The sequence below is a fragment of the Nothoprocta perdicaria genome, unplaced genomic scaffold (genome assembly GCF_003342845.1).
Source record: "Nothoprocta perdicaria isolate Ctin4 unplaced genomic scaffold, notPer1 scaffold_22, whole genome shotgun sequence".
Taxonomy (NCBI): Eukaryota; Metazoa; Chordata; class Aves; order Tinamiformes; family Tinamidae; genus Nothoprocta; species Nothoprocta perdicaria.
In genome coordinates this window covers 5,978,304-6,005,326 of record NW_020455415.1, presented here as the reverse complement: position 1 = coordinate 6,005,326, position 27,023 = coordinate 5,978,304, and the positions used below count along the sequence as shown (strand labels likewise).

The 27,023-nt window shown below is 53.3% G+C and overlaps 2 protein-coding genes across 2 annotated transcripts; one reads left to right on the top strand and one right to left on the bottom strand.

Annotated features, from left to right (window-relative positions):
• Nucleotides 1–353: 353 nt before the first annotated feature.
• On the top strand, nt 354–13,166 carry LOC112946952 (wiskott-Aldrich syndrome protein family member 3-like). Its single transcript, XM_026038924.1, has 8 exons — nt 354–502; nt 1,655–1,785; nt 2,162–2,315; nt 2,883–3,000; nt 4,036–4,211; nt 4,724–4,987; nt 5,634–6,025; nt 6,664–13,166. The coding sequence occupies exons 1-8, from the start codon at nt 366–368 to the stop codon at nt 6,819–6,821; spliced, it is 1,530 nt and encodes a 509-aa protein (XP_025894709.1). The 5' UTR covers nt 354–365; the 3' UTR covers nt 6,822–13,166.
• Nucleotides 13,167–22,387: 9,221 nt separating this feature from the next.
• LOC112947102 (G-protein coupled receptor 12-like) lies at nt 22,388–23,515 on the bottom strand. The gene has a single exon (XM_026039115.1). The coding sequence runs from the start codon at nt 23,513–23,515 to the stop codon at nt 22,514–22,516; it is 1,002 nt and encodes a 333-aa protein (XP_025894900.1). The 3' UTR covers nt 22,388–22,513.
• Between the last annotated feature and the right edge of the window lie 3,508 nt (nt 23,516–27,023).

Sequence of the window (27,023 nt, the reverse complement as noted above, 5' to 3'; positions counted from 1 at the left end):
CGGGGCTTTTTGTGAGCGCCGACCGGCCGAGCGGCCAGGGAGACGCAGGGGGCTCGACACGGAGGCTGCCTTCAGGCCCGGGGAAGGTAAGTGGCAAACGTGTCCCCGTGCGCATGGCTCCGGCTGCTCGGGTGGCCCCGGGCGGCTGTGCGTGCGGCCGATGCGAGGCCGCCATGAAAAGCGCCCTTGTTCGGCAGCGTCCCGGCGCCGGGCTGCCGGCGGGAGGGCGGCCGCGGGATGGATCCGTGGGGCTGTGGATTTCCCGGGAGAAAGGAGGGCAGGGGATCCTCCCCCCCGCCCCGGCTGCGGGCGCTGACCGCTGTCTCTCGCCGCGCACAGGGGCACCGTGAGGGCTCGCCGCCGCGATGCCGCTCGTGAAGAGGAGCATCGAGCCCCGGCACCTGTGCCGGGGGGCTCTGCCCGAGGGGGTGACGAGCGAGCTCGAGTGCGTCACCAACAGCACGCTGGCCGCCATCATCAAGCAGCTGGGCAGCCTCAGTAAGTGCGGCGGCGCGGCGAGCCCGGCCAGCTCGCTCCCCGGCGGCGCCGGAGCATCCAGCATGGGAGCGGGATGCGGCGGCGTGGGATGAGCCGGCGCGCCTGGTCTGTCCTGGACAGCTCTGTGCTGCCGGGCTCGAGGCTTTGGGAAATAGGCAGGTCCAGGTGCTTGCTAAGAGAAAACCCCTTCCCAGGGCGATCTTGCAGCCAAACCCCTCTTTTCCATGGGAAATATCAATCCCTAGAAAGAGCAGGAAAGCTTGGGCAGTAATTTTTGTAATTCTGTAAAAATCCTCCCACAAGAGGAAGGAAATGTTAATTATGGGGAGGAGGGGGGGAGTCAGCGTCTGCTGACCTGAGTCTTGATTAAACATAAGAAGCAGTGAAGCCGCTTGCATGCAGGAAAGGAAAGGCGGGAGAGTGACGTGTTGGGGCAGCCCTGGCCAAGGTGACATCCTTAGTGCATCTTCAGAACCGCTTTGAATGGGATAATCCAAGATCTCATGAGTCACCTGGAGTCTTTAATAGGAAACCTCCTTGTGGGTTTATGCCCTGCCCTTCCCAGGCCCCAGCTAAGTTCACTGCTCTGGTGGTCAAAATGTCCAGGGAGCTCTGGGGAGGCATGTGGGATCAGGGAGGCTTCACCCCCCAAAGGGCTGAGGCTCCAGAAGAAGAGAACATGGCTGGAGAGGTGACATCCAAGGGGAAAGGAAATCAAACCCATGCCAGATGAGCAGGCAACAGGCCATGTGCCCCTGTTCCTCCTCTGTCTGCTTGTCCGGGCATGTGCAGCAACCATGTCCACCTGTATCCAAAGCACCTTGATCTTGGGAACATTTCGATATAATGTTTTGGAGGAAACCCCTAATAGCTCCAGTAGCACCGTTGTGCTAAAGCCGTTTCTTGGTGAAGCAGAGCTCAGCACACACGGCTGTAGCCTGCAGGTGTCAGCAATGCAAAGGGAAGCGCTGTTATCCGCCCTTCCCACGGGGAAAAGCAGTGATGAAATGCACTGTGATCTGCAGGAAATATCTGGGAAATGCAACTGGGAAGAGATGGGGAGGTTGGGCCCCTCCTGGAACGTGCTCATGTGGGCTCTGCGGGCTCTGCGGCTTTGCTGATGCCGCGTCCCCTTCGCGCTCGGCCCGGCAGGCAGGCATGCTGAGGACATCTTTGGGGAGCTCTTCAATGAAGCCAACAGTTTCTACATGCGGATGAACTCGCTGCAGGAGAGGGTGGACCTGCTGGTGATCAAGGTGACACAGCTGGACTCCACCGTGGAGGAAGGTGAGGAGCCGCTGAGCGGATCTTGGCCAGGCGGGTAAGGCCGTGCTGGGCAGCAGTTGCATTTTAACTTTGCCCTGCGGAGGCAGAGGAGGACGTGGTGAAAAGCACATTCCCGTTTACACGGGCAGTGTGAGTCCTGCATGGTGCTTGGTTCTGTTTTGAGAGGACACTTTTGGGTTAGAAATAATGGGTATTGGCCTTGGCTCTGCGTGGTGAGAGGGAGGACACTGTGCACCCAGGCTTCCAGCGGTGTGTGGGTGCTGTGGGCTCAGCTGGGGTCAGGGGTTGGTGCTACACCCATGAGCGGTGCCCAGACGTGGCACCGTGTTAAAGCCACGGTGCACCTGTTGACCAGGTCTCCTTCCCATGTCCCCAGTTTCGCTGCAAGACATCAACATGCGCAAAGCATTCAAGAGCTCCACGGTGCAGAACCAGCAGGTCGTGTCCCGCAACTCCATCCCCAACCCAGTGATGGAGATGTACCAGAGGTGTGACAAGCCCCCGCCGCTCAACATCCTCACGCCTTACAGGTAAGGGCAGGCCACAGCACTGCTCAGCCTCCCCACGCTCCCCTGGCTGTGCTTGCTCCAGCAAGGTGGTGACAGGGAGCCGTGGGGCATCTGCAGAGCCATTTCTAGGAGAGACATTTTCACCTTGGTTTCATGTTGCTGTGTCACAGCCTCTGCTGTATAACAAGTGACCCTGCATTCGTGGGTGCCTCACAGCTTATAGTCCTGATTGTATCCAAACCTTGCTCCTCAGGGTTCTCCAGGAAACGATGGGGTCTTCTTGGTTACTGGATCAGCTGGTGAGCCTATAATGCCCAGTAATCCTCTCTGATGTCCCTCCGGTGGCCTGTGTGTAAAGCCTGGGCTCGGCCACGTTGCAGGAGAGGAAATGAGTGTAGTGTACAGGGGGAAGAGCTAGTGGCGTGGGCTGTGGTTGACAGTGGTAACAACTGGGGAGGGCAAGGAACTGGGCTGCTGAATTTCCCAAATACTGGATCTATTGTGCATCTCTATAGATAGCACTGAAATTCCCCTGAGATTTCCTCCTGTGGCTAATAACTCCCTCTGTCCCTCCTTAAATACCTCCAGAGATGACAAGAAGGATGGCCTCAAATTCTATACTGATCCCTCCTATTTCTTCAACTTATGGAAAGAGAAGATGCTGCAGGCAACTGAGGATAAGAGAAAGGAGAAGCGCAGACAGAAGGTAAAGGGCACAGAGGGTCCTCACAATGACTGGAAATTAGGCTAACCATGAATTAGTTTATTCTACTTGGAGTTTCTCCTGTGCTCTCCCAGCTGCTGAGGTGGGTCCATCTCCATGGTGCCTCTGTCACTACAAACCCTGTGCTGCCAGACTGGCTCTGAAGGGTCATTTACTAGTGCTGAGGGTTGCAACCCCTGCATTAGTCATGGTCTGAAGGAGCTGAATGGAGGTGGAGCTCCAAAAATGCTGTTTGTGATTTCCCTAATGACCAGTCCAGGCCTGAAGGTTTCTATGAAGTGTTTCCTGGTTTATTCCTACCACCTGTTTCTCATAGTGCTGAATCTCATGATATCCCACTGACACCTGCAGTGCTCCTCCTTCTTGGATTTATGCCCACTGCCTGGCATACCCCTGACTAAAGGAGTCAGAAGGACTTGGGCCCTGAGCAGACATGAGGGAGGAAATCTGAAGTTTCTGTTCAAACTATCAAGGTCCTCTCATACACAGGTATATTGCAGGGTGTTTAAGGAGCCCAGGGATGTGTTCAAAGATACTTTCCTTCTGAACAGTTTCCCCACATGTGATGTTCCTACTTCTTGTCCCATTTTGCCTGGTTAGGGCCCACCTGAGGTCCCTATGGGTGAGGTGTAGGCTCAAGTCTGCAGACAAGAAATAGCATGGCAGCAGTATAACCCAAGCTCCCAAATCTGCAGGTGGGTTTGACCCCTGCGTGGGCTGTAGTAGGTCTCTGGGTGTATCCAGAGCAACAAATCCATCACAGCGTGTAAGGCCGATGAGATATCTACTTGATCTTTGCCAACTCCCAGATATCTGTGGTTCCAGCTTTCCCATGCCAGCTTTACAGCTCTGCTCCTGCCCCATCCCATCTAGAGAACACATTCTGAGCAGATGCTGGTGGTGCCCATGGGCTCAGTGTCTGGTCAAGGAGCATTCCTGATGCTCTTTGTCATGTCCAGTGACCAGCTTGGCCTGCGTGGCTGCAGGTATGCTAATGGACTTGTTGTCTGCTTCCAGGAACAGCGGTTAGTAGAAGACTCCACCCGGGAGGTGAAGAAAGTGAGGAAAGCCCGTAACCGGCGCCTGGAGTGGAACATGATGGCGTATGATAAAGAGTTTCGACCGGATAACAGGTTCTCACCATCCCCATATCACATGGCCTCATCGGAAGGATCACTGTCCCCAGATAATAGGCAGGTTTTACCTATTACACATTTAGCTCACTGGATTTTCTTTGCTTTTCTTCACTTTTCTTTTTTCTTCTCAGTCTTTGGGTGGTCATGGAGTCCAGATCAGGGAAGGGCTCATAGGTTAGCAAACAAGGCTAGGGCAATAAGCCTTAGGTCCATGCAGTTGCATATCCAGCACCCTGACTCCCAGGACGGTGTCCTGGCCTCAGGAGCCAGCCTTGGTGCTGAGATCTCCATGGAGAGAAGGTCAAAGCACTTTTCATTTAGGAGCATGGGAAGATGTCAACCCAGATTCGCAACAGCGAGAGACTAGTCCAGCTCTGTTGGTGTGCTCCTGCCCTCTGCTCTCTCAGTGCTTTCTTGCATGTCTGTATTTCTGTGGCCTCCCCCTGTGTTTCACTGCCCTGGTCCCAGATGCCAGCTGGTGCCATCATGTCACCCCGTGCTCTCCACACCTCTCCTCCCAGCCAACCTTCCCTCCAGGGAACAACCCGTGGTGTTTCTGTGTGCTGCAGATCTTACGCGTCCGACGCTGCTGATCACTCCTATCCCGCCAGCCCTAACCACCCCGCGCAGCAGATGCTCGCCCCGGCCTCCCACCTGGCGGCGGACACCAAGGAGGCCGCGCTCGTGGCTAACCAGGCCCAGGAGCACGTCTACAGGCCCTCGGCGGCGGGAAGCCGCCAGAACAGCCTCAACCGTGTCCAGCAGCCGAGCGTGCCGCCGCCTCCGGAGGCTATATTAAATGGACCAAGGCCTCACTTAGTCAAGGATTACGGGTATGGACATTTACCTCTTTTGTTCTGAGCCTTGTCCTTCCGCTTTCAGTGGTCTGCAGAGCTAATGGGTTGGCAGGCTAGAGAGGCAGCAGTGCCCATCTCAGCCCTCCTGCAGAAGACAAGCAGGCTGAATCCTCCCAGTCCCACCAGTGCTCCGTGCACCATGCCCAGCAAACCCAGCGGCCACCCCAGAGGGGCAAGGCGGGAGGGGGCCCATTCCTTGTAGGGCACCCAAAGAGTTTGGCTCATGGCAGCAATAGGACTCGCCCAGTGCAGGTCCCAGCAGCTGCTCGAGGCCTGATCTGCAGCTGGCACCGTCTGAAACTGTTGGTAGGGTGAGGCAGAGCGGTGGGAGTGGGGGCAGATCGGTGGGCATTGCTCTCTTGGGTGGCTGCATGTCTGGGGCAGAGCCAAGGGGAGCGCTTCACCCGGATAAGATGAGGGCAAGGCAGGTAGCAGGGAGTGTTTTTCTCCGGGACATTGGTGTCCACATGGTGTCCCATAGCCCTGTGTGCTGGCATGTCCCCTCCCAGGGTTCAGATACAATCCATGGCAGCAGGAGGGCCTGTGCAGGTGCATAGCACTTGCTTCTGGCCACCATTAGCAGAAGCCACCGCTGATGCTCCCGCTGCCCCTTCCCTTGCAGGCAGCAGCAGGCGCCGATGGCCGAATACTTCGTGCCACCAGCGCCGCCGCCCCCGCCGCCCGTCATCCCCTCCGCCCAGACCGCCTTCGACAGCCCCATCTCTGCGCCCCCCGCGCTGGCCGCTGGCGCGGCTGCCTCGGCGCCTCATGCCGCCTACGCGCCCTCGCCGCCCCCCGCGCCGCCCTGCCCCTACTCCGCCTCCCCGCCGCACGCCGGTCCCATGGGGCCCCCCGTGGCGCCCCCGCCGCCGCCGCCGGGCCCCCCTGCCGTGGCCGCCTCGCCAGCGCACTCGGCTTCACCCCCGGCTGTCACCGTGGAGCCCCGGAAAGCCCAGATCCCGCTGATCCCCATGAGTGACGCCAGGAGCGACCTGCTGGCTGCCATCCGCAGGGGTGAGTTGTGGCCACAGGGCCGGCAGGGTTGGGTGACAGGTAGCATGTGAAGACAGGGACACACGGGTGGGACTCTGTGTAGGAAAAGAGGTATTAGGAGGGTGAAAACAGTGCTAGGATGGGCTCTCCAGGGAGACAGGAGTTATCTGAAGACACGAGAAGCAGCAGAGAGAGGCTGCACTGGGCTAATGTGAATGTCAGGAAACACCGCACTGAAGTGCGTTCATTTATCATTATTACAGACTCTTCATAGAATCGTAGAATCATTATGGTTGGAAAAGACCTTCAAGGTCATCGAGTCCAACCACAAGCCATTCACCACCATGTCTGCTAAAGCATGTACCTAAGTGCCTCCTCTATGCATTACTTGAACACTGCCAAGGATGGAGACTCCACCACTTCCTTGGGCAGCCTATTCCAATGTTTGGCCACTCTTTCTATGTAGAAATTTTACCTAATATCTAACCTGAACCTCCCCAGCACAACTTGAGGCCATTTCCTCTTGTCCTCCAAATTTCTGGGAATATGGAGAAATTTACCACTGGAGACCCTTTTATCTTAACGGGCTGCCAGTTCAGTATGGTTGCATGCGTGATAGATGTGCTAGCCCTAAAAATTTCCCACATTTTCTCATGCAGGAATTCAGCTCCGGAAAGTCCAGGAGCAGTGGGAGCAAGAGGCCAAGAAAGAGCCTGTGGGCAATGACGTGGCAACGATCCTCTCCCGACGGATCGCGGTGGAGTACAGTGAGTCCGATGATGACTCAGAACTGGACGATAACGAGTGGTCTGATTGAGAGAGCCTGGGATGCTGTGTTGGATGGTAGCTCCTCCACTCTATGCACCACTTTTCCACACCAGGTGCGTATAGACGCCTTCCTCAAAACTCAATGCCAACCATGGTCTGCAGTTAGCCCCACTTATTCAGGAGCTTTGCTTTTACACTATGTCAAAAAAAATTCTGGCAGCATTACCGCTGGAGGGTATGCATTGGTAGGATACACCTCTGAAGCAATGATAATAATTAGCAATTAGCAGCACCTTCATGTTTAGCAACGTCGAAAACACTATGAAGCCCCAGTAAATAGAATTACTCAGATTTACACCTGTGTAAACAAGATCAGAGACTGGCCTGCAATATATTTTTTAGAGAAAATTGAGACACAACAGTGCTTTTTCAGCTAGATGTTAAATTTGTAATGAGAATCTACTGGAAAAGAAACCTTTTTTGGTAGCTGATATCACCAGCTGATCATCGGCATTTAGACCGTCAGGCACTTGTTTGCGTTTTGCTCTAGTGTCCAAAGTTGTGGCTTGGGGCTGCATGAGCCAGGGCCAGTCCCGTTTGCTGCTCTGAAAGTTGCACATAGGCACATACTCCTTTTCCCTTGGAGTTAAGCACCGTGTTTCACAGCAGTGGGACAGTGGGAGGCTGTCACTGTGTGCTGGTGTCACTCGCTGGTGGACTCCAGGAGAAGATCAAGACCTTTCTGATGTGTTTCCATCCTTGGGACCACTTTTCTCGGGGAAAAGAGTGTGAGGCAAGGGCAGCAAAAACCACCTTGAGAGCTGCTCTTTCACAACTAGCAAGAAACAAGGCATTTGTCACTCCTTGGAGAGGTGCCATGCGTGGTCTCCTTGGAGTGGGGAAGTGGGCTACCTACAAGGAGCAGGAGGGCTGCATTGCCTAGGGTGTTTTCCTCGAGCCCAACTATTATTGGCCTTAGCACTATATGATTTTATTTTTGTTTGAAAATATATTAACTAGATGAAATGCTGCTTGTAGGTAAACTTAAACCCGGGAGAGGAAGTGAGAACAAAGTTTATTCTTGTTCTCTTGATTTGCACTTTGTAGTTCCACAAGCTGTGCTGGTACGGTTGAGATTAACTCCGATCTGGAGCACTGATTCCTGCAGGCCTGATTCTCCCGCTTCCTCTTCCTCCCAGAGGGTCCTGGGGGTGGCCTGCAGCAAAGCAAGGCACTGACGGGGGAGCCTGGCAGAATCAGGCCTCAGCCACGATGCTGAAAATACCAGCGCGTGTTCGGTGGTTGGTTCTTCAAAATAGAGAGTGTGATTCATAGAAGCGTCTCCATGCAGCTATTATAGGAGAATTCATGGGAAGCCGGAATGAATGGGTGTGAAACACCGAAAATATCACAGTCAGGAGTAAGAATTTGCAGAGAACTGGAAATGCTTTCTGAACAGCCGAAAATGGGCCAGTGTCATCCGTAAACCTGTCCGGCTGACACGTCTGGCCATGCAAGGGCCCACCCCAGCAGGAGACCTATGCAGCTCACCAGCTGAAGTATTCCTATTTACTGTGAGCCCCTGAATGGGAGGAAACTGCATCTCCACATCGTGTCTCTTCTGGTGAGGGTTTTGCCTTTGGCCCATCTCCCTGGCTTTCGCAAAGGCCAGGTAGGTGAGCATCAAAGAGCCAAGGGATGCAAAATGTGTTTTCAATACCTAGAAGTGAATAGACCTAGAAAAGAGATGGAAGGAATTGTCTAGGACTCAAAAGATTCATAAAGACATCATTTGGCTGATGTTTCAGTTCACCCTGAGAAATATTTGTATTGAATGATGCCTCCGAGTATCTATTTGTTTTCCCGTTAGAAAGAAACCTTTCTTGGTGAGGTGAACTGAACACAACCCTCCTCTTCCTTCCCCTCCTTGTGCTGAAAGCAAATATCACCATAAGCCATCATTTACCCTGACTAAAGCAAAATATTCTCCATCCTTTAGATTTGACACTTCCCATATCTCTGCATCCCACTGACTCCTTCAGGTGAGATATGGGCAGTTCTTAGAAGCACACAACATTTCTCCCCACCCACGGCAAGCCTCTGAGTCAGTCTTGGGAGTGATATATTTGGCAGTGGTGGGCAGCCTGAGTGGATGCTGCCATGTGAATGTGCGTGGAAGTGGGAGTGAGGGATAAATAAATCTCAGGAGGGTCTAGGGGAGAAGGATGCTCTCCTGCAAGCAGGGCACAGGATTTTGTCTGAGTTGCAGGGCTGAGTTTGGGAGCTTGAACTAGGAAGTAGCACTGAATATGGGAGAGAATAAAGGTGAGTTTGAAAAGGATTTAGGGTGGGAAGCAAAGCTTGCTACGCTGTCAATGAATCTTCAGTTCTCTGCACTGTCTTTGGCCTTCTCCCTGTGGCATTACTAGGTCTGATTTTCCCTTTACTTAGGTAAAATTCACATTGACTTCAATGTGGCTAATAGCCAGCGTAGTAAGTGTACAGAAAATCCTTAATTTAACCTCAGAATTTATTATTTTAGTAGTTCTGCTGCCTCCTTGAGTGTTCATTGACTCAGCTTATAAAAAGATGGGCACTTTGAACTTCAGAGAAAGACCTTAGAATATGAGATTGGCCAGAGCAGGTCAAACCCAACTTCTGCTTCAGCCTGCACAGATGAAGCCTCTTGCTTCTGGCATCAACCCTCTCTTCAGAGCTAGAGGAGACCCAGAAGTGACAACATAAACTCTTGGCCAAGGCCTGATGTCTTTAATCAGGCAAATAGCCACTGCAATGCCCGTGAGGGGCTTTTCTCATCAAAGCAGATGGGGTTTGACCTGGTGCAAGTTCAAAAGAGAAACTTGTAAAAGTTCAGAATAACATCCAACTGGTAACTTCCTCATATGTATGGTGAAATATTGTTAATATAGATGTGACTGCGATGTGGTGTGTGTATGGTAAAAAAAAAAAAAAAAAGTGGTTTTGTTTGGAAAATTTGGGAAAAGTAATAATGCTTTGTGCACTTGTGAGAGAGAGAAGACTAGTGAAGGACATAGCATGAGCTATGGCTGTAGTAGGGCTTCCCACATTGGAACACGGTGAGTCAGGATTGACCCTGTAGCCTCCCACTTCCCTGTAGTGAACTTGGCTCTGTTTGGGATTGACAGCAGTCAGTCAGATCATTTAACCCTGTTGTTGTCAGGGTCAGTGCCAATTACATGGCAAAGTGCTCGACAATCACACAAATCAAACCTTGTCTGCCTGGGTCACGTCTGCAGAGCAGAGGTGAAGCCAGGAACCGTGTGACTGCAGGAGGAGCAGAGTGCACCGTCATTCCCTGGCTCATTTATGCTCTCACACCACTTTCTCCTCCCTCTGGCCTTCCAGCACATCAATGCTATTTGCACTCTGCTTAAGGGAATTCCCTCTACCTAATAAAGAGCCCGTTTCATAGGCCAAACTCCAAAGCAAGTCAGCAGGATCATAACCTCCCTATGTTGCCCACTGCATGTGACGATTCAGTTCTTCCAGTGATATAGTCTGCCTTTGGTCCTTTGACTTCATCAGACGTAGACACCTGATGAGCTGACCCCATTCCTGTAAGGCCAGCTCTGCTAACAGGCTTGAACACCCTCATTTCTCTTTGGTTGAGGGACTTGGTCACCTTTGAGGCTGACCATCTTTAATTTAGGAGCATTCATCGTTCTTGCCCGAGTCACTTACAAAATCAAATGTGAGTAACATCAGCTCCTTGGGTCATCTGGATCAGGCTAGCTCTGATGCAGTCGGTTGTGTTATCCTAATTAACACTGGCTGAGTATTTGACCCATATGCTGCATGCTTGGTATTTTGTACATATGTGCCTATTTCCGTATACTCTTCCAAAAGTAGGCCACGCTCTGTTATACAACCTGAAACACTCAAATCCCCATGTGTGCTGATATAAAAGTGAATATTTAAATATTTTATCTAGCCTGGCAGCCATTAAAAATACAATTCAGGTCACAGATGATTGAATTGCTCCTCTCTCTCAAGTGTACCAAAAGTAGGCTGAGGAGATTCTCCTCTACATTAAAGTATCATGTTCCACGTTAAAATATAGCAACAGCCTTTTATTGCCAGAAGATAATCACAGAGTGCCAAACATTTAATGAGCCCAACCTCTCTCTTGAGAGATCCCCTTCCATTTTATCTGCCTTTCCCTACTTGCCAATTTATGGGCGTAGATTAAAAATAATAAATAAAAGATTGCCGACAGTGGGAAGTGTATTCTACGTGCATACAAATGAATTAGGCCAGAGTCAGTGACAAAATAAATAAGCTATTTTGATTCTGCTTGTAGATAGCTAGGGAAGCCTCTACTCTGTGAGGTCCATCAGAGATCTCTTACGCACATCCAATTTACCTGGACAGGTAAATCTCTAGGGAAGAGTGACCATCACCTCCTGTGATGTCTCCTGCTTTTGCAGCTATTTTGTCCTCTGAAGGTTTCATACTGCTGATAAACATTATGCTGAACATGGGGTAACTTCTGAGCGTAAACACCCTCAAACTTCCTCCCTGCAGCTCATCTGCCTCTATCTCTTAACACACTCAGTCTAAACTATGTGTTTTAGCAAAGAGACAACTTCTCCTATTTTAGGTCTTCTCTCGCTTTTCCACTTGGATGCAGTAATTTCTGTAACACAGGTGACAATTCGGGTCACTGGGGACGAAGCGCTGTGCAGTGGTGGCTCAGGCTCTGCAGACCTCACAGCGATCCCTGGCCACAGAGCCCCAACTAATACTTTAGCTTTAACAGTGAATGCCCCACAGCTTCACAGTTTGTAGTTTTGGAGATGAACATTCTGGCAGGTATTTTTCAGAGCTCTATCTCTCACCATGATGTGTCCCTGAACACTGAGCATGGGGAGCCCAGGGAGGACTGTCCGGTCATGGTGTGCCATGGGAAGAGACTTACTCATTACCAGGCCTCTTCTGAGGAAAGCTCTCCCACGGGAAAGTCCCAGCAAAGAGGTCAATGTCCTTTGGCACTAGATGTTGGCAAGGGCATCGTATGTTGTTGTTCTCACCACGTTTACTGCTTTTCTGTAGTTGTTGTTGTTGTCTTTAGGGGTAAGGTATTATAGGTTGGCATGTCACTTTACAGACAAAAATAAAAGTAAGGGCAAGGACTCTGTCCTGAGGAGCTTACAGTTTACAGCAAAGACCATTTAACCTGCACTGCACTTTAGAAGACACAACTGCTCAATCACTTACATACCCATGAACTTACCCTCCCCGTGATGGTCATTGCAGGAGAGACTTGCTGGGGCAATGGGACCTTGAAGACGGTGCCCCTGCGGTAGCAATGGCAGCCCCTAGATGGGTGCCCCCCATCAGCACCATGCCTGTGTTCCCACTGATGTCCTCCTGCCCCTACACTTTATGCAGAAGTGCCTGAGCAAAGCACAGGAGCAGCAGGGCCACCCAGCTGCCCATCACCAAGGTGAAGTTGGTGGCCCACGTTGCTGTAAGACTGGGTTCCCCAGGGAGACGTGCTGAATTTTTCTTCAAAAGGGCAGCTATTCCCTAGGATGGTCCTTTCCCCACTTACCTGCATGCAGGATGGGGCAGTTCTGATTCGTGGTGACCATAGTACGTCATGTATGAGAGGAAACATACCCAGGAATGCTATTGTGATTATGTGCTAGGAATTGAAATTGCTCCGTGCAATTTGTGTGGTGCCCTGTAAGCTTATAGAACTAGTTTTCCTGCAGGCATTTGCACAAAGCCTAGGCTTTGATACACTTCAGTCTTTTTGAGACCTGGAAGGTGAATCTGATGATCCTTTATCAAGCCCCAGTTTTTTTTTAGGATCACTTGCTCAGGCTTTGCTTTCTGTAGGTGAAAATTGTACCTGAGGACAAGTGGTCATGGAGTTCAGTGGATGATTTGCCCCAAAGACTTCAGGCTAGCACGCTCACAAACTGCACAGGGGCAGGCACGCTGTGGTCCACCCTCATGGGGTTCTTCTTTGGTGGGAAAAGTTCTGGCTTGGTCACAGGCACCCAAGACTAAAGGGGACTGTGCAGCAGCAGGAGCGAGAGGATGCACCGTCCCTGCAGGAACCGTGCAGTTAACACCCACATGGCCCCTGCTTGGCCAAGGTGTCCTTGAAGACAATGTAGCCTCAAATACAACAAAGGTTATAGTTACTGCAGAATAAACCTGAGAGGGAAAGATGTGAAACTGCTGCAGGGAAGTGAGGCTGTGGGGCTGCTCCTAGAGTGTCTCAATAGCAACAAGTTCCAGGTCTCAGGCAGCCTGTTCCTCACAGGCCCTTCTTTGATGGTTCATAGTTTGCAAACTGCTCTTCTTTCAGCTTAAGGCCAATATCTTTGAAAATTATCCACTGATTAGCTCCACTGTCCCTAAAGTTTACACATAATCTCCAGAAGGACCGAGCTGTTTGATCTCCTTCAACTACTGCTAAGAGTCTCCACCCAGAAGAAAAACCTGACCCAATGGTATTGCCCAGGCAGCCACTGAAAAATAGAGCAGCTTTCACCATAACCCCTTTCAAAAACTGGTTTACAAGCATCAGGGAAATAAGACTCGAGCAAGCAGCACATCAGACCATAATTCAGCAGGTAGATTGGCCTCCTGCCATCTTAGGAGGTGCTTTTTCTCGGAAGACCCATCCCACCTCACTGTCTTCAACCCCCCTTGCTTTTCACCCATTACCTGTGTCTGCATTGTGCTGGTACTTCAGGTCGGAGCACCTGTGAAAGCAAATCACTTACCGTGAAAAAAGAAAAAAAAATCTCAAAAATCTTCTTCTAAATCAAAGTGGACTTGGAGCCTGCTGAAGCTACCGTATTGCACCCTGAGGACTTATTGATTTCAATTGAGGTGAGACTTGAGGGTGAAAGGTGCTATTGCTCTAAATCAGAGGTTGGAAATAAGGAGTGTGTCAGCATTTCTCCTTATACAGAGGGGAGCCTTTATCTACATGTGTATTTCCCTCCTTTTGTGCTACAGGGGTTTTCTTACACTGCAGGGAAGATATTTCCGGAGCACTTTACATGCAATTAGTTTTCTACTGATTGCAGGGACAAGCATTAAAAATTACTTGAAGAGCCAAAAAAAAAAAAAAAAGAAATCATCTTTTCTGGGTGGATGAGACTCTTCCCAAGGTCTGAGCAGCTGCTGCCTTGGAGAGGCTGGTGAGGGGCAGCGAGAGGGAAAGCAGGGAGAGCAGAAGTCAGACAGATCCTTGTGTTATGTTGCTCCTCAAAACAGGGCTCACTCGAGGCAGGAGTAACGGTCAGGCTTGTGCTGGCTCTGCTCTGCTTAGTACCTGTCCTGGGCTCCCTGAAAACAGCTCCTGGGGGAGCCCCAGGCTTCCCAGAGGTTCATTTCCTTGCTTGGAAAGCGGATGGGAAGGAAGCCGGTGAGCACGTGCGAGTAGAGGGGATCGCAGGGGTGGGCAGCAGGACGTGTGAACGCTGTGTCGCGCTACATCACCTGTGCTCCCAGCCCTGCCGAACGGGAGAACATCCCTGGTGGTGGGTAGCACCTACACAGGCTCCTCTTGCCCTTGCTGCATCTCCTTGGGTTGCTGCTGGGCCACACGTGGAGCCACCCAGCATGTTTGTCCGGAGCAGGAGCCCACGGGGACACTTCTGTATCCCCAGTAGCTGCAAGGGAACAAAAGCCAGGGTGAAAATGTGCCAAGGGGAGAAATCTGGTGCTCCCAGCAAGACCAGGGCACTACTGGTTCTCCCTAGCTCAAGCTTTGCAGATATGGTGGTGCTGGGAGAGGTGACTTCAGCAAGTCCCTCCATGTCTCCAAAGATCACACTGTTACAAGCATTGATCCCTCCTCCTCTAAAATATTTTTACACCGAAACATTTCAGACCTACATTTTGTTCCAGCCAGTTTCTTGCAAATGAGCCTCTCTTTGCGCTGCCTTTCATCCCAGATTGGAGCAGATCAAATCAAACGAGCAAACCAACAAACCGAGCATGCCAACAAGAAAGCGCTCACTCCGAGATGCTCTTGTGGGAGGGTTTCAAGTCTGATAGCTCTTAATAGAGCCAAATTAATAGGCTCCCTTCGTTTTTAGGCGGCTTGACGTGCCCAGGGAAATCTGAAACAAAGTATTCCCACAGCGTGCGTTTGAGTTGATTATGAAACATCATTCTTGGAATTTGTTGGGTTTTTTTCTCCCTCGTGACAAGAGGCTGCTCTGTGTCACACGCGCGGGGGCTCAGCTCCTGTGTCTCAGCAGGAAGGAGGGTGGAAACGCAGCTGTATTGGAATCCAGGATTGATACAAGTGCCTTTTACAGACATCTCCATTGCATCCCCAAGGAGCACAAGCTCCTCCGGCCAGTGCAGACGTGCCTGGTGCTGCTGCGTTTCTCTGTGAGGGCTGGCCTGGGTGGAGAAGGGAGAGGGGCAGCGATCTGAGCATTTCAGATACAATTTTGGGGTGCCCTCACCTAGGGGAAGAGGCACCCCTCTGCACCCCCAAGCTGGTACCACTCAGGTATCAATGGGGTTCATCCTTTGCTGCAGGCTGCGACTGCACAGCGACGGCGTGGCCAGTGGCCACCACTGAGCTTGGCCCAAGAAAAACCTGCTTTGGCAGCTGTACATCTTAAGGCAAATATTTACACCTGTGTAGGGCAGGTGCGGTGTGCTGGAGGTGCCCTTTTTGGCAGGAGAGCCTTGCTCCACCTCGTCTTCCTCCTCTCAAGACCACAGGGGTGATGCTAAACACCGTAACGGGACAGGGTGTCCTCAGGCTGCTCTGTGCTACTGGGTTATCATCTCCTGTCCATGTCAACACTGCTGCCTCTGCACAAAGCAGGGAGCTATGAGAGCCTTAATTTGGGGGGATAGTAAAGCCAGATGAGGGTCCTCTCAGGGTCCCTGCTGCCTGCGGCTAGCCCAGGCTGGGCAGGGAGCCAGTCAGGCACCCCAAAAAGCAGTTTGTGCACCCAAACTCACCCGCCACGAGCTGGGGGCTCTGGTCCCAAAGACAGGGCAGGGAAAGAGGGGCCAGGTCGGCCTCCCCCCCCAAAAAAAAAGGGGGGATTCATCCCCCTGTAGCCAGGTCCGGAGCTGGGAGAGGTTCAGCAGCTCCATCACCTTGAGCTGCCCTCCCCAAGGGTACGAGCCACACGCTCCTCTACTCGCACGACATACTCATCTGCTCACACCAAATGAGAGATTATCCCAATTCCCATTGACTTGTCATTCGGGAGAAGCAACTGACAGGAGGGAGAGGCGTCTCTCCCACACAAGGGAGCACACGTCACATGATACGACTCAGTTTCCATTATTATATAGTTGATATTAAAAGAAAAAAGTTAAAAGTGTTCACTGTCTAATGGGGTCTTTTAACCATGTGCACTTAGTCAATAGGTGAGTATATGTTGCTGCTTGTATCTATCTACTGTACACAGTTGCTAAATGTGAAGAAGTGTTATTTCTCCCCGGTGTTGTGGGTTCTGCCTGTCTTGACACTAGGAAAGCAAGGTAGGAACAGTTTTGGTGGCCAAGTGAACTTCCTTCTGTACAGGGTAGAGAGGAAGCCTGAAAAGGTCAGAAACACTGCTCGTAACTACATTTGTTGAAAAATGTTATACAACATAATCCCAAACTGTTGACACTTTATGCATGTGCTAAGAAAAAGAAAAATAAAGATTTTAAGAGGTTAACGTATATTACATTTTGGCTTGCTGTCAGTTTGCTCTTGGTGAGTCCATTTGCGTTGAGTAAAAACAGAAGAATTGACAGCCCTGTGCTACCCAATTATTGCTCCCAGAAGAGAGAGAGAGGAGGTTGTAAAACCCTGATCCCTATAACCCTGATCCCTATAACCCTGAGCTCATTGAAACAGCTCTCCAAGAGCAGTTAACTTCCACATGCATCTAATCCCTGCCTATTGGGGCAATTAGGTAGCAGAGGATTGCTTTTGGGGAGAAAAACTGCTGCCCTGGACATTTTGCATGAAGGCTCCAGACTGATCCATGACCAACCAAGCCTGGGGACACCCTGAGCCTGCTCACACACCTGTGAACCCTTTGTAATTGCCCCAACCTGCCAGAGTTTTACTTTCCTCTTCAAGCAAGTTGCTTGGGTAGACTAGTCCCTCCAGGCTACACTTTCTCCTCCAAGATCAACCTTACCAGGAGCCTGAAAGCATGAAAGCAGACTCAACACCAAGCTGCAGCAGTGGGGGAAGCCAGGTCCAAGCCAGCACCAACCTCAGGTCAGGGGAAAACCACAGGCAACGGGCCAGGCAGATGCATTAGCGACCTCTCCCACTTCCTTTGCCTGGGGATTGGTTTCCTCCCCATCTCCTGGGGATTTGCTCTGTCACCAAGCTTTTCTCCCCTTTCCTGCTGAACTGATTGGGGCTGTCCAATATCTGGTTTTCCCTCCTCTTCCTCCCTCTGGTAGATAGAAGAAGATCTCCAGGCTACTAAAAGCATGTCTAAGCATCACAGTAACATACCTGTGTGGCCACACGGCACAGTAGAAGTGCTCCTCATGCCCAGCATCCAGTTGGGGAGCAGGAGGCTGCATGGTGAGTACTCATTCACAACAGGACACACCAACAGAGCTGCCAAGAAGCCCATTCCTGGCTCTAGGCCACACAGAGGCCCCATAGCCAGGAATCAGTGACACAGGAGTGCCCACAAGGCATAAGGGAGCAACCTGGGACTCCTGCCACCATCATCCTCACAGAAAGGCTCAGCCAAGCAAGTCCCAACTAAATCCTCCTCCAAAAGCAGCTGGATTCAGTCATCCTATAAGCTCCCATCAAGAAACCTTCTTCCAGCTGAGGGTTATAAATCCCTCAGGTTCCCCTCATCACCTGTGATTCCTGTGGGTCTTTCTCCAGGAACAAGCACCACCCACCTCCTCTCCAGATCCCAGTTACCAGCTCTTGCTCAAGGGTATCAGGGGTGACACCTTTTTCTTAGTCTCAAATCCAAGGTTTCCCCCTTGCCTCCACCTCAGGGTGGTCACCAGGGCCTGGTCTATCTTAGGCCCTTCCTCATGACCATGAGCTCATCACGGAGGAATGTTGCCCCCAAAGCCACCACCACACACCATGGACATGTAGGCAGGGACACACAGAAAGCCACTGGCCAGGGCTGGCAATGAGCCCCGTGGGAGGCCATGGGGAGTAGGTGACTGCTCCAGTGTCCCCTGCTCGCGCGGCCTCAGCTGGAAGAAAACCACAGACACAGAGAGGATGGCACATACCTGGGACGAGCGCCCAGATCTTCAAAGGTTTTAATTTTAACCCCTTCTCCCCCCATTTTTTGGATATTCTCTTGACAAATCACTTGAACAGTTTTATTTACAGTAATAAAAATAAATTACTCTTACAGATGAATGTATAATATTATACACAATAGAGTTACAGTGCAATAACAGCATTGATTTGTTTTCACTTGTTCATAAAGTGCATTGTAGGGGCTTTATTTAACCATAACAGAGCAGTAACTGTACATTGTACATCTACCTTTGAGAGCAACTCACCCGGGCAAGTTAGAAGGCTAATGAAAACAGTTACATCGGAATAATTTGCCATCCTGATAATGCTGAGAGCTCCTCGTTCCCAGGGAAGCAGCTAGGGATAAGGCAGGTGGGCTCAGCCCGCCGAGCCTCTCCGTACGCGGCTCCGTTCTTGCCTTGGAGGGGGTTTCTGCACAAAACGCTGCACAGAAAGCTTGTGCCTGTGAAGGAGTGCCCTGTTTTCCCATGGCATCACTCAGCATGGCTCGGGGCTGCGCTACCCAGGGCACGCGCTGCTGGAAGGCCGGGGCAGCGCGGAGGTCCCTGTCGTGTCCCTCGCGTCAGCAGCGCCCTGTGCCCCTTGCCATGCACATGGAAGGGCTGGTGTTTGGGACCGGGCAACCTGAGAGCTCCGCGGGTCCCCCAAAGCCTCACACAGGCTGCGATAGCGCCCGGTCCCCACGGGAATACCCAGTGGACGTCCCCCACGAAGCATCTGGGTGTCTGCAGGGCCCCCCGAGCCCCGGCGCCGAGGCGGGCAAGCCGGCGAGGCAGAGCAGAGCTGGAGGCCGGGCTGCAGCAACCTGCCAGGGACGCTTTTTCTAGGACAACACAGATGTTTTCCAACTCCCTGATCCTGCAATAAAGTCATAAAACTGTGTCTGTGATTTTGGTGCCTATTGATATGGTAATCGCTGCGTGGCAGCCGCGTCCGGCCGCGGTGGGATGCTCACACCGGGAGGCAGGAACCCTCGCTTGGACAAAACCGCGCTTGACACGGAGCAGAATTTATGAACGCAGCAACTGTTTCCCTCAGCCTTTCCAGCTAGAGAGATCACCGAGCTCCACCTCCTATTTTATCCTGTGTAGTTTCACTTTTAACATTTTTTCAGCTGATCTGAAGATCATTTCCCATATTTTCTCTGCTTCTAAGCTACCATCATCGTGCCCTAGAGGGAACATTCGGCAAGTGACTCTGGATAGACTTTGTTTTGCAGCTCCACTGGTGGGCTTGGAGCCAGAGACAGGCCCAGTCACTCCCCTTGAAGTCAGGGATGGAGAAGCTGGAGCACAGTTAGCAGGTTGGAAAAGCGACTTCCCCACCAAGAGAAAAGGTCGAGCAGGGACAAAAGGCGTTACAAGGAAACTCCATTGAACAGCTATTCCTGACAATTCAAAGTGAACTGTTAATTATTTGCTAATGACCAAGTGCTGGTAAGTATACATCCATACAAACAGTTATCAAGATCAAAGGCTTTTTAAACACTACCCTCTTCCCCCCAGAATCAGGTGTTTCTACAAGAAAGATGTATTTTACTCCCTATTGAGGACAGTAATTGTTTCTTTTTTTTTTTTTTAATTCTAAATTCAGTTAAAACTTTTTGTTTGAGATGAGCAAATTGTGACCGCCACATTTGGACTGAGACCCTTGAGATATTTAAGTGCTGGTTACTGAGATGAGCTGGGCTACAAGAGCAAACCTAGCGGCTGTGCCTGCACTCACCGAAAATCAAAGCTGAGCAAGGTGGAGGGGAAAAACAAACCTAGGCCACTTTGTTGGTAGAATTTACACACTTGACTGTTATTTAATTCCTCTGCCTAAGCAGTCTAGGAGAGGACAAAAGCACAAGCCAACATCGTGCCAGCTCAGAAGGCATTTCATCAGGAAAGCAAAAGGCAGACAGAAAACTTGAAAAAAAATAACCCAGTCAACTGACAGGAAGCAGATTCATGTTTCTCTGGCTATGCTGAATGCTGACACAGGCTCAGGTCTGGGTAGAAACTAAGTGTAATTGCTTGGGATCAAGTCTAATTGCTTGGGACCAATGCTCCATTTTTTTTCCCAATGTGTAAAAACGATGGATGTTGCTTGGCCACCTGCACCATGGTTCTAGATCCTCAGAATGGCACAAAGGGGGGTTTCTGTGCTGGAGAAGCCACCTGGTGTCTGCAGGTCTCCCTGGAGAGCGGGTGCCCCGTACATGGAACCTCATGGGTACCATGATGTCCAGGGCAGCTGCTCCCCTCCAACCTCCCCACGTGCAACATCAGGGCCCGTATTTGGTACCTAAACGTGCCCCAAAGGCGGCATTGAAAGAGCCCGAACACCAGGGATTTCCCACCCCGCACACAGCGTTGCTGAGAGGGTAAAGATCTTAAGGGATGACAACTCTCCTTATCGACCGCAGATCTGTGGGATTTGATTGAATGTTTTTTCATTTAAAAATTCTCTTTGATGTAAAATGTTCTTTAAAGAAACAAACAAATCAACTTCCCCACAACTGAGTTGCAGTAAAATGGTCAGAAATTTTCTTAATGCTGAACACCACAGATGAGCTCCTTTCATCTCCCTCTTCACTTCTCCTCATTTTCCCTCTTTCCACTCATGAAAATGGGAGAGAAAGCTGAATAAAATCAAAAAATGCATATCAGAAAAACTAGGAATTGAGTGGAAATGCAATAAAATACAAGACTCTATGCCAAGGTTTATCTAGAGCTCATTGGTTAATGCTACATCTCATTTAAAAATACAAAATGAGCTGCCCGGAGAAATAAATTCCTGCCTTCTAGATCAGGTTGTATAAAAACATTGCAAAAATGTTCAAGATGGTTTAAAAATGGCTTAAATTAACTCTCCATTGAGTTTTCACACTGAGCAACTGCAGGGACCTAGCTGCAGTTAAGGAAGTCAAAAGAAATGAATGGGGAAAAGGTATTTATACATATATGTATATAAATATATATATGTAAAATCTATATATAATTCTCTTGTATGTGTATATATATTTATAAATATATATATCTATATACTTGTGTGTATACACTGACTCAACATTGTGCCTGTCTGAGGTTTTCGGGGAGCAAGGAAATGAGGAAGGAGGGACTGGCCGCCTTGGGAAGCAGAGGACGGTGCTTGGAGGCCAGCGGCTCCCCCGGGCGCGCTCGGCTCCGCGGAGGCAGCGACGCTCCGTGCGCGGAGAGGAACCGCGGTCGCTCCTGGATCCGTGTGCACGGAGCCGCTCTGCATCCGCCAGAGCCCCCCAGCAGGAGCCCCTGGGTGGCAGTGCCGTTGGGTTGTGCTCCCGGGAATCTGGGTCTGCTTTGCCCAAGGTACTGCAGAATGGAGCAGAACCAGGCGCTTTGGGCACTGGAGAGCACAGTGTCACCTCCAAAGCAGAGCTACGTGCCTGGCTCGTCTCCGTGGAGGACCACCGGCCTCTGTCCCTCCCCAGCCTCCCTGAGCCCTCCCCTGGCTTCTCTGAGGGCTGGGTTTATTTTAATGCATTATTCCACTTCTTCACCAAAAAAAAAAAAAAAAAAAAAAAAAAGCACAAGATCAAGGACACTTCGTCACGGTCTCACTAACGTCACCCAGCATAGGATTCATCGGGGAACGCGAGGCAATTGTAGCTTCTATAATGAAACAAGTTAAACCAGGAGCGTCCGGAATAATCCGTGTCTTTCCATCGACTTCCCTCCAGGGACCCAAGTGAGCCCGGATCTGTCTTTGGATCAAAATCCCACCCCCTGTAAACAACCAGCGTGGGAGGCGGCGCCACCGGGGCCGCCCATCGTCCCCACGCCAAGGAGAGCCCCGCGCGGGGCACCCAGCCACACGCGGGACCCCCCGCCCGCACACCCTGCCACTGTCACCCGTGGGGAACGGCAACCCCCACCGCCACCCCCATGGCAGCCAGGAGCCAGAGCGGGGCCTTAAAGTGCCTTTCAGCTTCTCAAAGTGCTTCCCAAAGAAACGTGGAGGCAGCGACACCCCCGGGACCCCCATCCACCCGCGCCGGGTGCGGAGCTCCCCCCGGGCTGCGCAGCCGAGCGAGACCCGAGCGCGGGGGCCGGGGCAGCCCTGCTCCTTACCCGACACGAGACCGCCGCCGCCGCACGTACCGACATCCTCTCCTCTCCCTTTTTCTTTTTTTTTTTTCTTTTTTTTTGGTGTTTTGTGTTTTTAAATAAAAAATAAAATGTGTAAGAAAATAACCTTTCTAAAGGAAATCATTACCATTCTACTCTCTCTCTCTCGCTCTCTTTCCCCCTTTTTTCCCTCTTGTTTTTCCTTCCTTATGGATATCTTCCCATGGAACGAGATGTGCTGGCTGGGGGGGCTCCTCCCAGGAGGAAGCAGTAACAACGAAGGGGAAAAGGAGGAGGAGGAGGAGGAGGTGAGCGCCGGAGTGGGTCCCGCCGCGCGCTCAGTCCTCACACATCGCTGGATGTCCTTGGTCTGGCCGAGAACGTGGAGGGGACGCAGCCGCAGCACGCGAGCCACAGCGACTTCTGGATGTCGGGGTTTCGGAACGCGTAGATGATGGGGTTGATGAGGGAGTTGCAGGTGGCCGGCAGCGCCAGCGAGTAGGTGTAGACCGCCGGGTAGCTGGAATCGGCCACCAGGGAGTAGATGGCGAAGGGGATCCAGCACAGGGCGAAGGTGCCCAGGATGAGCGAGAGGGTGGAGAGGCCTTTGCGCGTGGAGGTGGCCTGCGCCGTGGCGATGAACTGGTGCTGCACGGCAATCTGCTGCGCGTGCCGGAAGGCGATCTTGCAGATCTGCAGGTAGAGCTGCATCATGAGGGCGAAGAGGAGCAGGAAGGTGACGGCCAGCACGGCCGCGTTGTCCTTGGTGACGGGCCGCAGGATGCTGCAGGCGCTCGGCTCCCGCAGGCAGTTCCAGCCCAGCAGCGGCAGCAGCCCCACGCCGAGGCACAGCAGCCACATGAGCAGCACCATGGCGCACGTGAAGCCCAGCGTGCGCTCGCTGTGGTACGTGAGCGCGTTGTACAGCGACAGGTAGCGGTCCACGGTGATGGCCAGCAGGCTGCACACGGAGGCGGAGAAGGCGGCGAGGAGCAGCCCGGCGGCGCCCAGCTCCGCGGCCTCGCTGGGCGGCCGCAGCAGGTAGCGCACGGCGAAGTTGGCCACGAGCCCCAGCCCGGCGAGCAGGTCGGCCAGCGCCAGGCTGCCGATGAGCAGGAACATGGGCGCCCGCAGGCTCGGCGTGTAGAAGAGCACGGCCAGCACGAGCGCGTTCTCGCCCGCCACCGCCGTGCCCGTGGCGCAGAGCGCGATGTCCCAGGGGCTCACGGCCACGCCGCCGTCGCCGCCCGGCGCCACCGAGGGCCCCGCGCTGGGCGCCGACGCGTTGCCGGGTGCCGCGAGCCGCTGCGCCTGCGGCTCCCCCATGGCGGCGGCGCCGCGCAGCATCGCTGCGGAGAGAGGAGCGAGGCCGCGATGAGGGGCGCCCCCCGGCCCGCCCCGCGCCCCGCACCGGGCTCCGCACCGGCCGCGTCCCCATCCGCCTCCCCCCGCCCGGCTGCAGCTTCCCCGGGTGCCCCCCGCCTCGCGCCGCTCCCTACCCCCCACGCCCACCTCGGGGTGCGTTTTTACCCGCCCTCCCCAAAGAAACACCCTGGGGAGCCCCGTCCGATGCGAACGGCGGTGCCCGTGCCCATCGCGGCTGCCTGGCCCGCGCCGTCCCGCGCTCCCGCAGCCCGGCTCCCCCCGCCCGCGCCCGCCGCGCCACCTTGCTGCCTATTTATAGCACCGAGGCGGCAGCCCCCACCCCGAGCCCTTTGCTGTGGCCTTCTTCCCTTCCTCTCTCTTCTCCCCCTTTTTTATTTTTTTCTTTCTTTTCCTTTTTTTTTTTTTTTTTTCCATGCATAAAAATAAATTCTATTAATAGCCCCGGATGCTGCGGGAGGCAAGGAGAGGGCAGCAGCTGCAGCCCGGCTAAGGGCAACTTTCTCCCTGCTCCCTCCTCCTGCACGCCGGTGCAGGCTGCTCGTTGCCGGCTGCCGAGCGCTGCGAGGTGCCGCAAGCAGCAGCCCCGGCCCCGCTCGCATCCGCGCCCCTCCGTGCCCTACCTTGCTTTAATGCCCGTGGATCAGCTTGCGTCCTCCGTTGTGCTGCCTGTTTTTTCCCCCGCTCCGTCCTCGTCCTTTCAGAGCAGGGCACTGAGCCTCATTCCTCGCCGAGCATCCCTAACACGGCTGCCAGAGCGCTGGCACCGACTTGCACTTAATATTCCTGCCCCATTGGATCTGCTGATAAATCTCCACTCTGACGTCAAAGTCTTCACTTATATTCATGATCCAAGGCTGTGAATCAGAGACGCTGTGATCAGAATAACAACGAGGCTGCTCGCGGCTCCCCGTCCACACGCGGGGCTGCGCGCTCGCGGCTCGGGCGCGCTCCCGCCGCCGCTCATTCATGCGCTCGGCGCCCGCCGGAGCGCCCCAAGGTCGGCGTCCTTCGCACCTGCGCTCGGCGGCTGCGGCGCTGGGCGCCAGCCAGGCCCCGCGGCTCGCGCAGCACCCGGTTTATTTTTACCGCCTGCACTGAGGGAGCTGGTGATGGGAAGCGGGGTGGGGGGGAGGCGCTCGGATGCGCTGCCGCAGCATCCACGGCTTCCTATGCCTGAGGAGGAGGCTGCTCCTTCCCTATTCCAGGCACTCAGAGAAGGATTGAGCTCCGATGAAATCCCAAAGGCACCGCTATTTTCGTGGCTGCAAACGGTTCAGCGACTCGTGGAGGATGCTCGATTTTCTGAGCAAGGATGCTCAGCCTGCGGACTGGGGCTGTTTCGGACACAACCTCTCCCCCTTCCGCGCTGCAACACTCCAGCTTTACCCCTTCATCCCCGCTGGAGCTCTGGGGCTGCTAGGCAGGGTTTTCAGCACTGATCCAGCAAAGCCATTTGGGGCTGTGTCGGTGCTCCCCTTGGAATCCCAGTGCCCCACTCAGGAGCGGGTGGCTGCTGACGGCGGCTGCTGCCCGAGGGGAATTGAATCATCATCCACCTGGTGCGCGAGGCCGCGTGGCCGGGCCAGGCCAGCGCGCGACACACGGCAGCGCTGCACGGGGGGCGGCGGCGGCCCCCGGCACCTCAATGAACCGGCTCCGCGCTCGCACTCGCCGCGCACCACGCGGGCAGCGCGGCAGGCGGGCGAGCGCTTCCCGTTGACTCCCGTGAGCAGCTCCCCCAGCCAGCAGGTCTCCCGGCAGAGCTGTTTGATTTAGCTCCGTGGCTGCTGCATACGGAGGGGAGGGAGTCAACGGCCAGGCAAGGGGCTCCGCAGGGACACCTGAGGGATGAAGCGGGGGCCCGGCCCCCCTCCAGCCTCTGTCACATCAAGCCCTGCTCCAATGGTGGAGCTTTGGTTTGGGAAGATTTCAAGTGCAGATTTTCTAGAAAGTGCCTGTTCTGTGGAGGGCTGGAAACGGAATTTGAGGATATTTGTGTGATGGCCGGCGGTGACGGAGCGCGGCCGTAGCGAGCGCAGAGGGACGGGCGAGCGGCACAGCCTGCGAGCTTGCGCTGATGGAGCTTCTCAAGGAAAACCCAAAACAAACATCAAAAAAGGGTCCTTTACTTTTCCCCCTGGGAGCAGAGCTAGGCTCTGGCCCCACTCAATACGCAGGGCTAAGTAGAGTCCGGGGCCGCCAGCCACAGAGCCACGCTTCCGAAACATGAGCCCTGGCTCTCTGGACGTTTTCCCAATCCTTGGGCAAAGCACATTACAAATTGCCCATTGCTTAGAGGCGAAGGAACGGCCTTCGTGGTGCTCATCTGACTTGAACCGCAGGAGATACAGCAGAGGCAAGACAAACTCTCCAAAAGCTTCCCCAGGAAATCCAAGCCTTGGGGTCAAGCTGCTTTGTGAGTGATTCCGGTGCCTACTCCCTTCTTCGGAGCATCCCGTTTTTTCTGCATTACTCCCTCCTCTGGAGCATCCTGTCTTTTCTGCTCAGGGAAGATCAGGCAACACGGATCATAGCCACCCCGTCCCCGTTTTCAGCTCTACGGTGCTGCTGACTCACCGCGTATGTAGGCTACTTCTCACGAAAGGAAACACACGCACGACTCGAGTGCTAATTAGGCCACTTAATTACAGTGGAAGTTGTTTAACTCCTACTGAAAACTACCTCCTATTTTCCTCTGTGCCCATAGCCATGGGAAGGAGAAGAAAAGGCTCCTTCACCTCCACCTGGCACCATGGTCCTGTCTTCAGGCGAGTCTCTTCATTTAGGGCCAGGATGGCCACGTTACACATCAGCGCAGCGCCACCCACCAGGAGCTCCTTCCTCGGTGTCCCCGAGCGACTGACGCCCTTTCTAGGGAAGCCCCGTAACCGCTGCCCTTTCAGCCTTACATGCTCAGGACTATCTCCCACAGGCATCCGTGCCCGCTCTGCAGCTGCTGGGGGGAACTGAACGGGAGAGGGAGGCAGACACACATCGCCTATGGGTAAATGTACGCCGCAAAGGCCAGCAGGCTCCACAGGTGGGGAATGAGCTGTTTCAGAGGCTGGTTTCCTTCGGATGGAGGATGGGAAAGGCCTTCCTTGTCTCAGGAGCTCTTTCTGGTACCAATCAAACACGATTTGTTCTGAATGTTTTGACGTTAAACGCTCCTGCTGGTGCCCGCAAGAGGCCGGACACCAGTGCACAAACCAGCCCGCTCCTGCAGCGCGCAGGGCAGCAGCTCTCCGCAAAGGGCAGGATCTGCTGGGAAGGGAAGCGGCAGAAGGGGGTCAGTCTGAGCCTGCTGCTCGGGAGGCTCCTCAGCCGCTCCGCTCCACGCGCTGGGAGACACCAAGGCCACCGAGAAAGCCACGAGCGCACAGCAGTGCCAAGCGACCGGCCACCGTCCGGCCACAGAAACGAAGACCTACCCCGCAATGAACCGAAAAAGCTCCAAACATACAGCCCT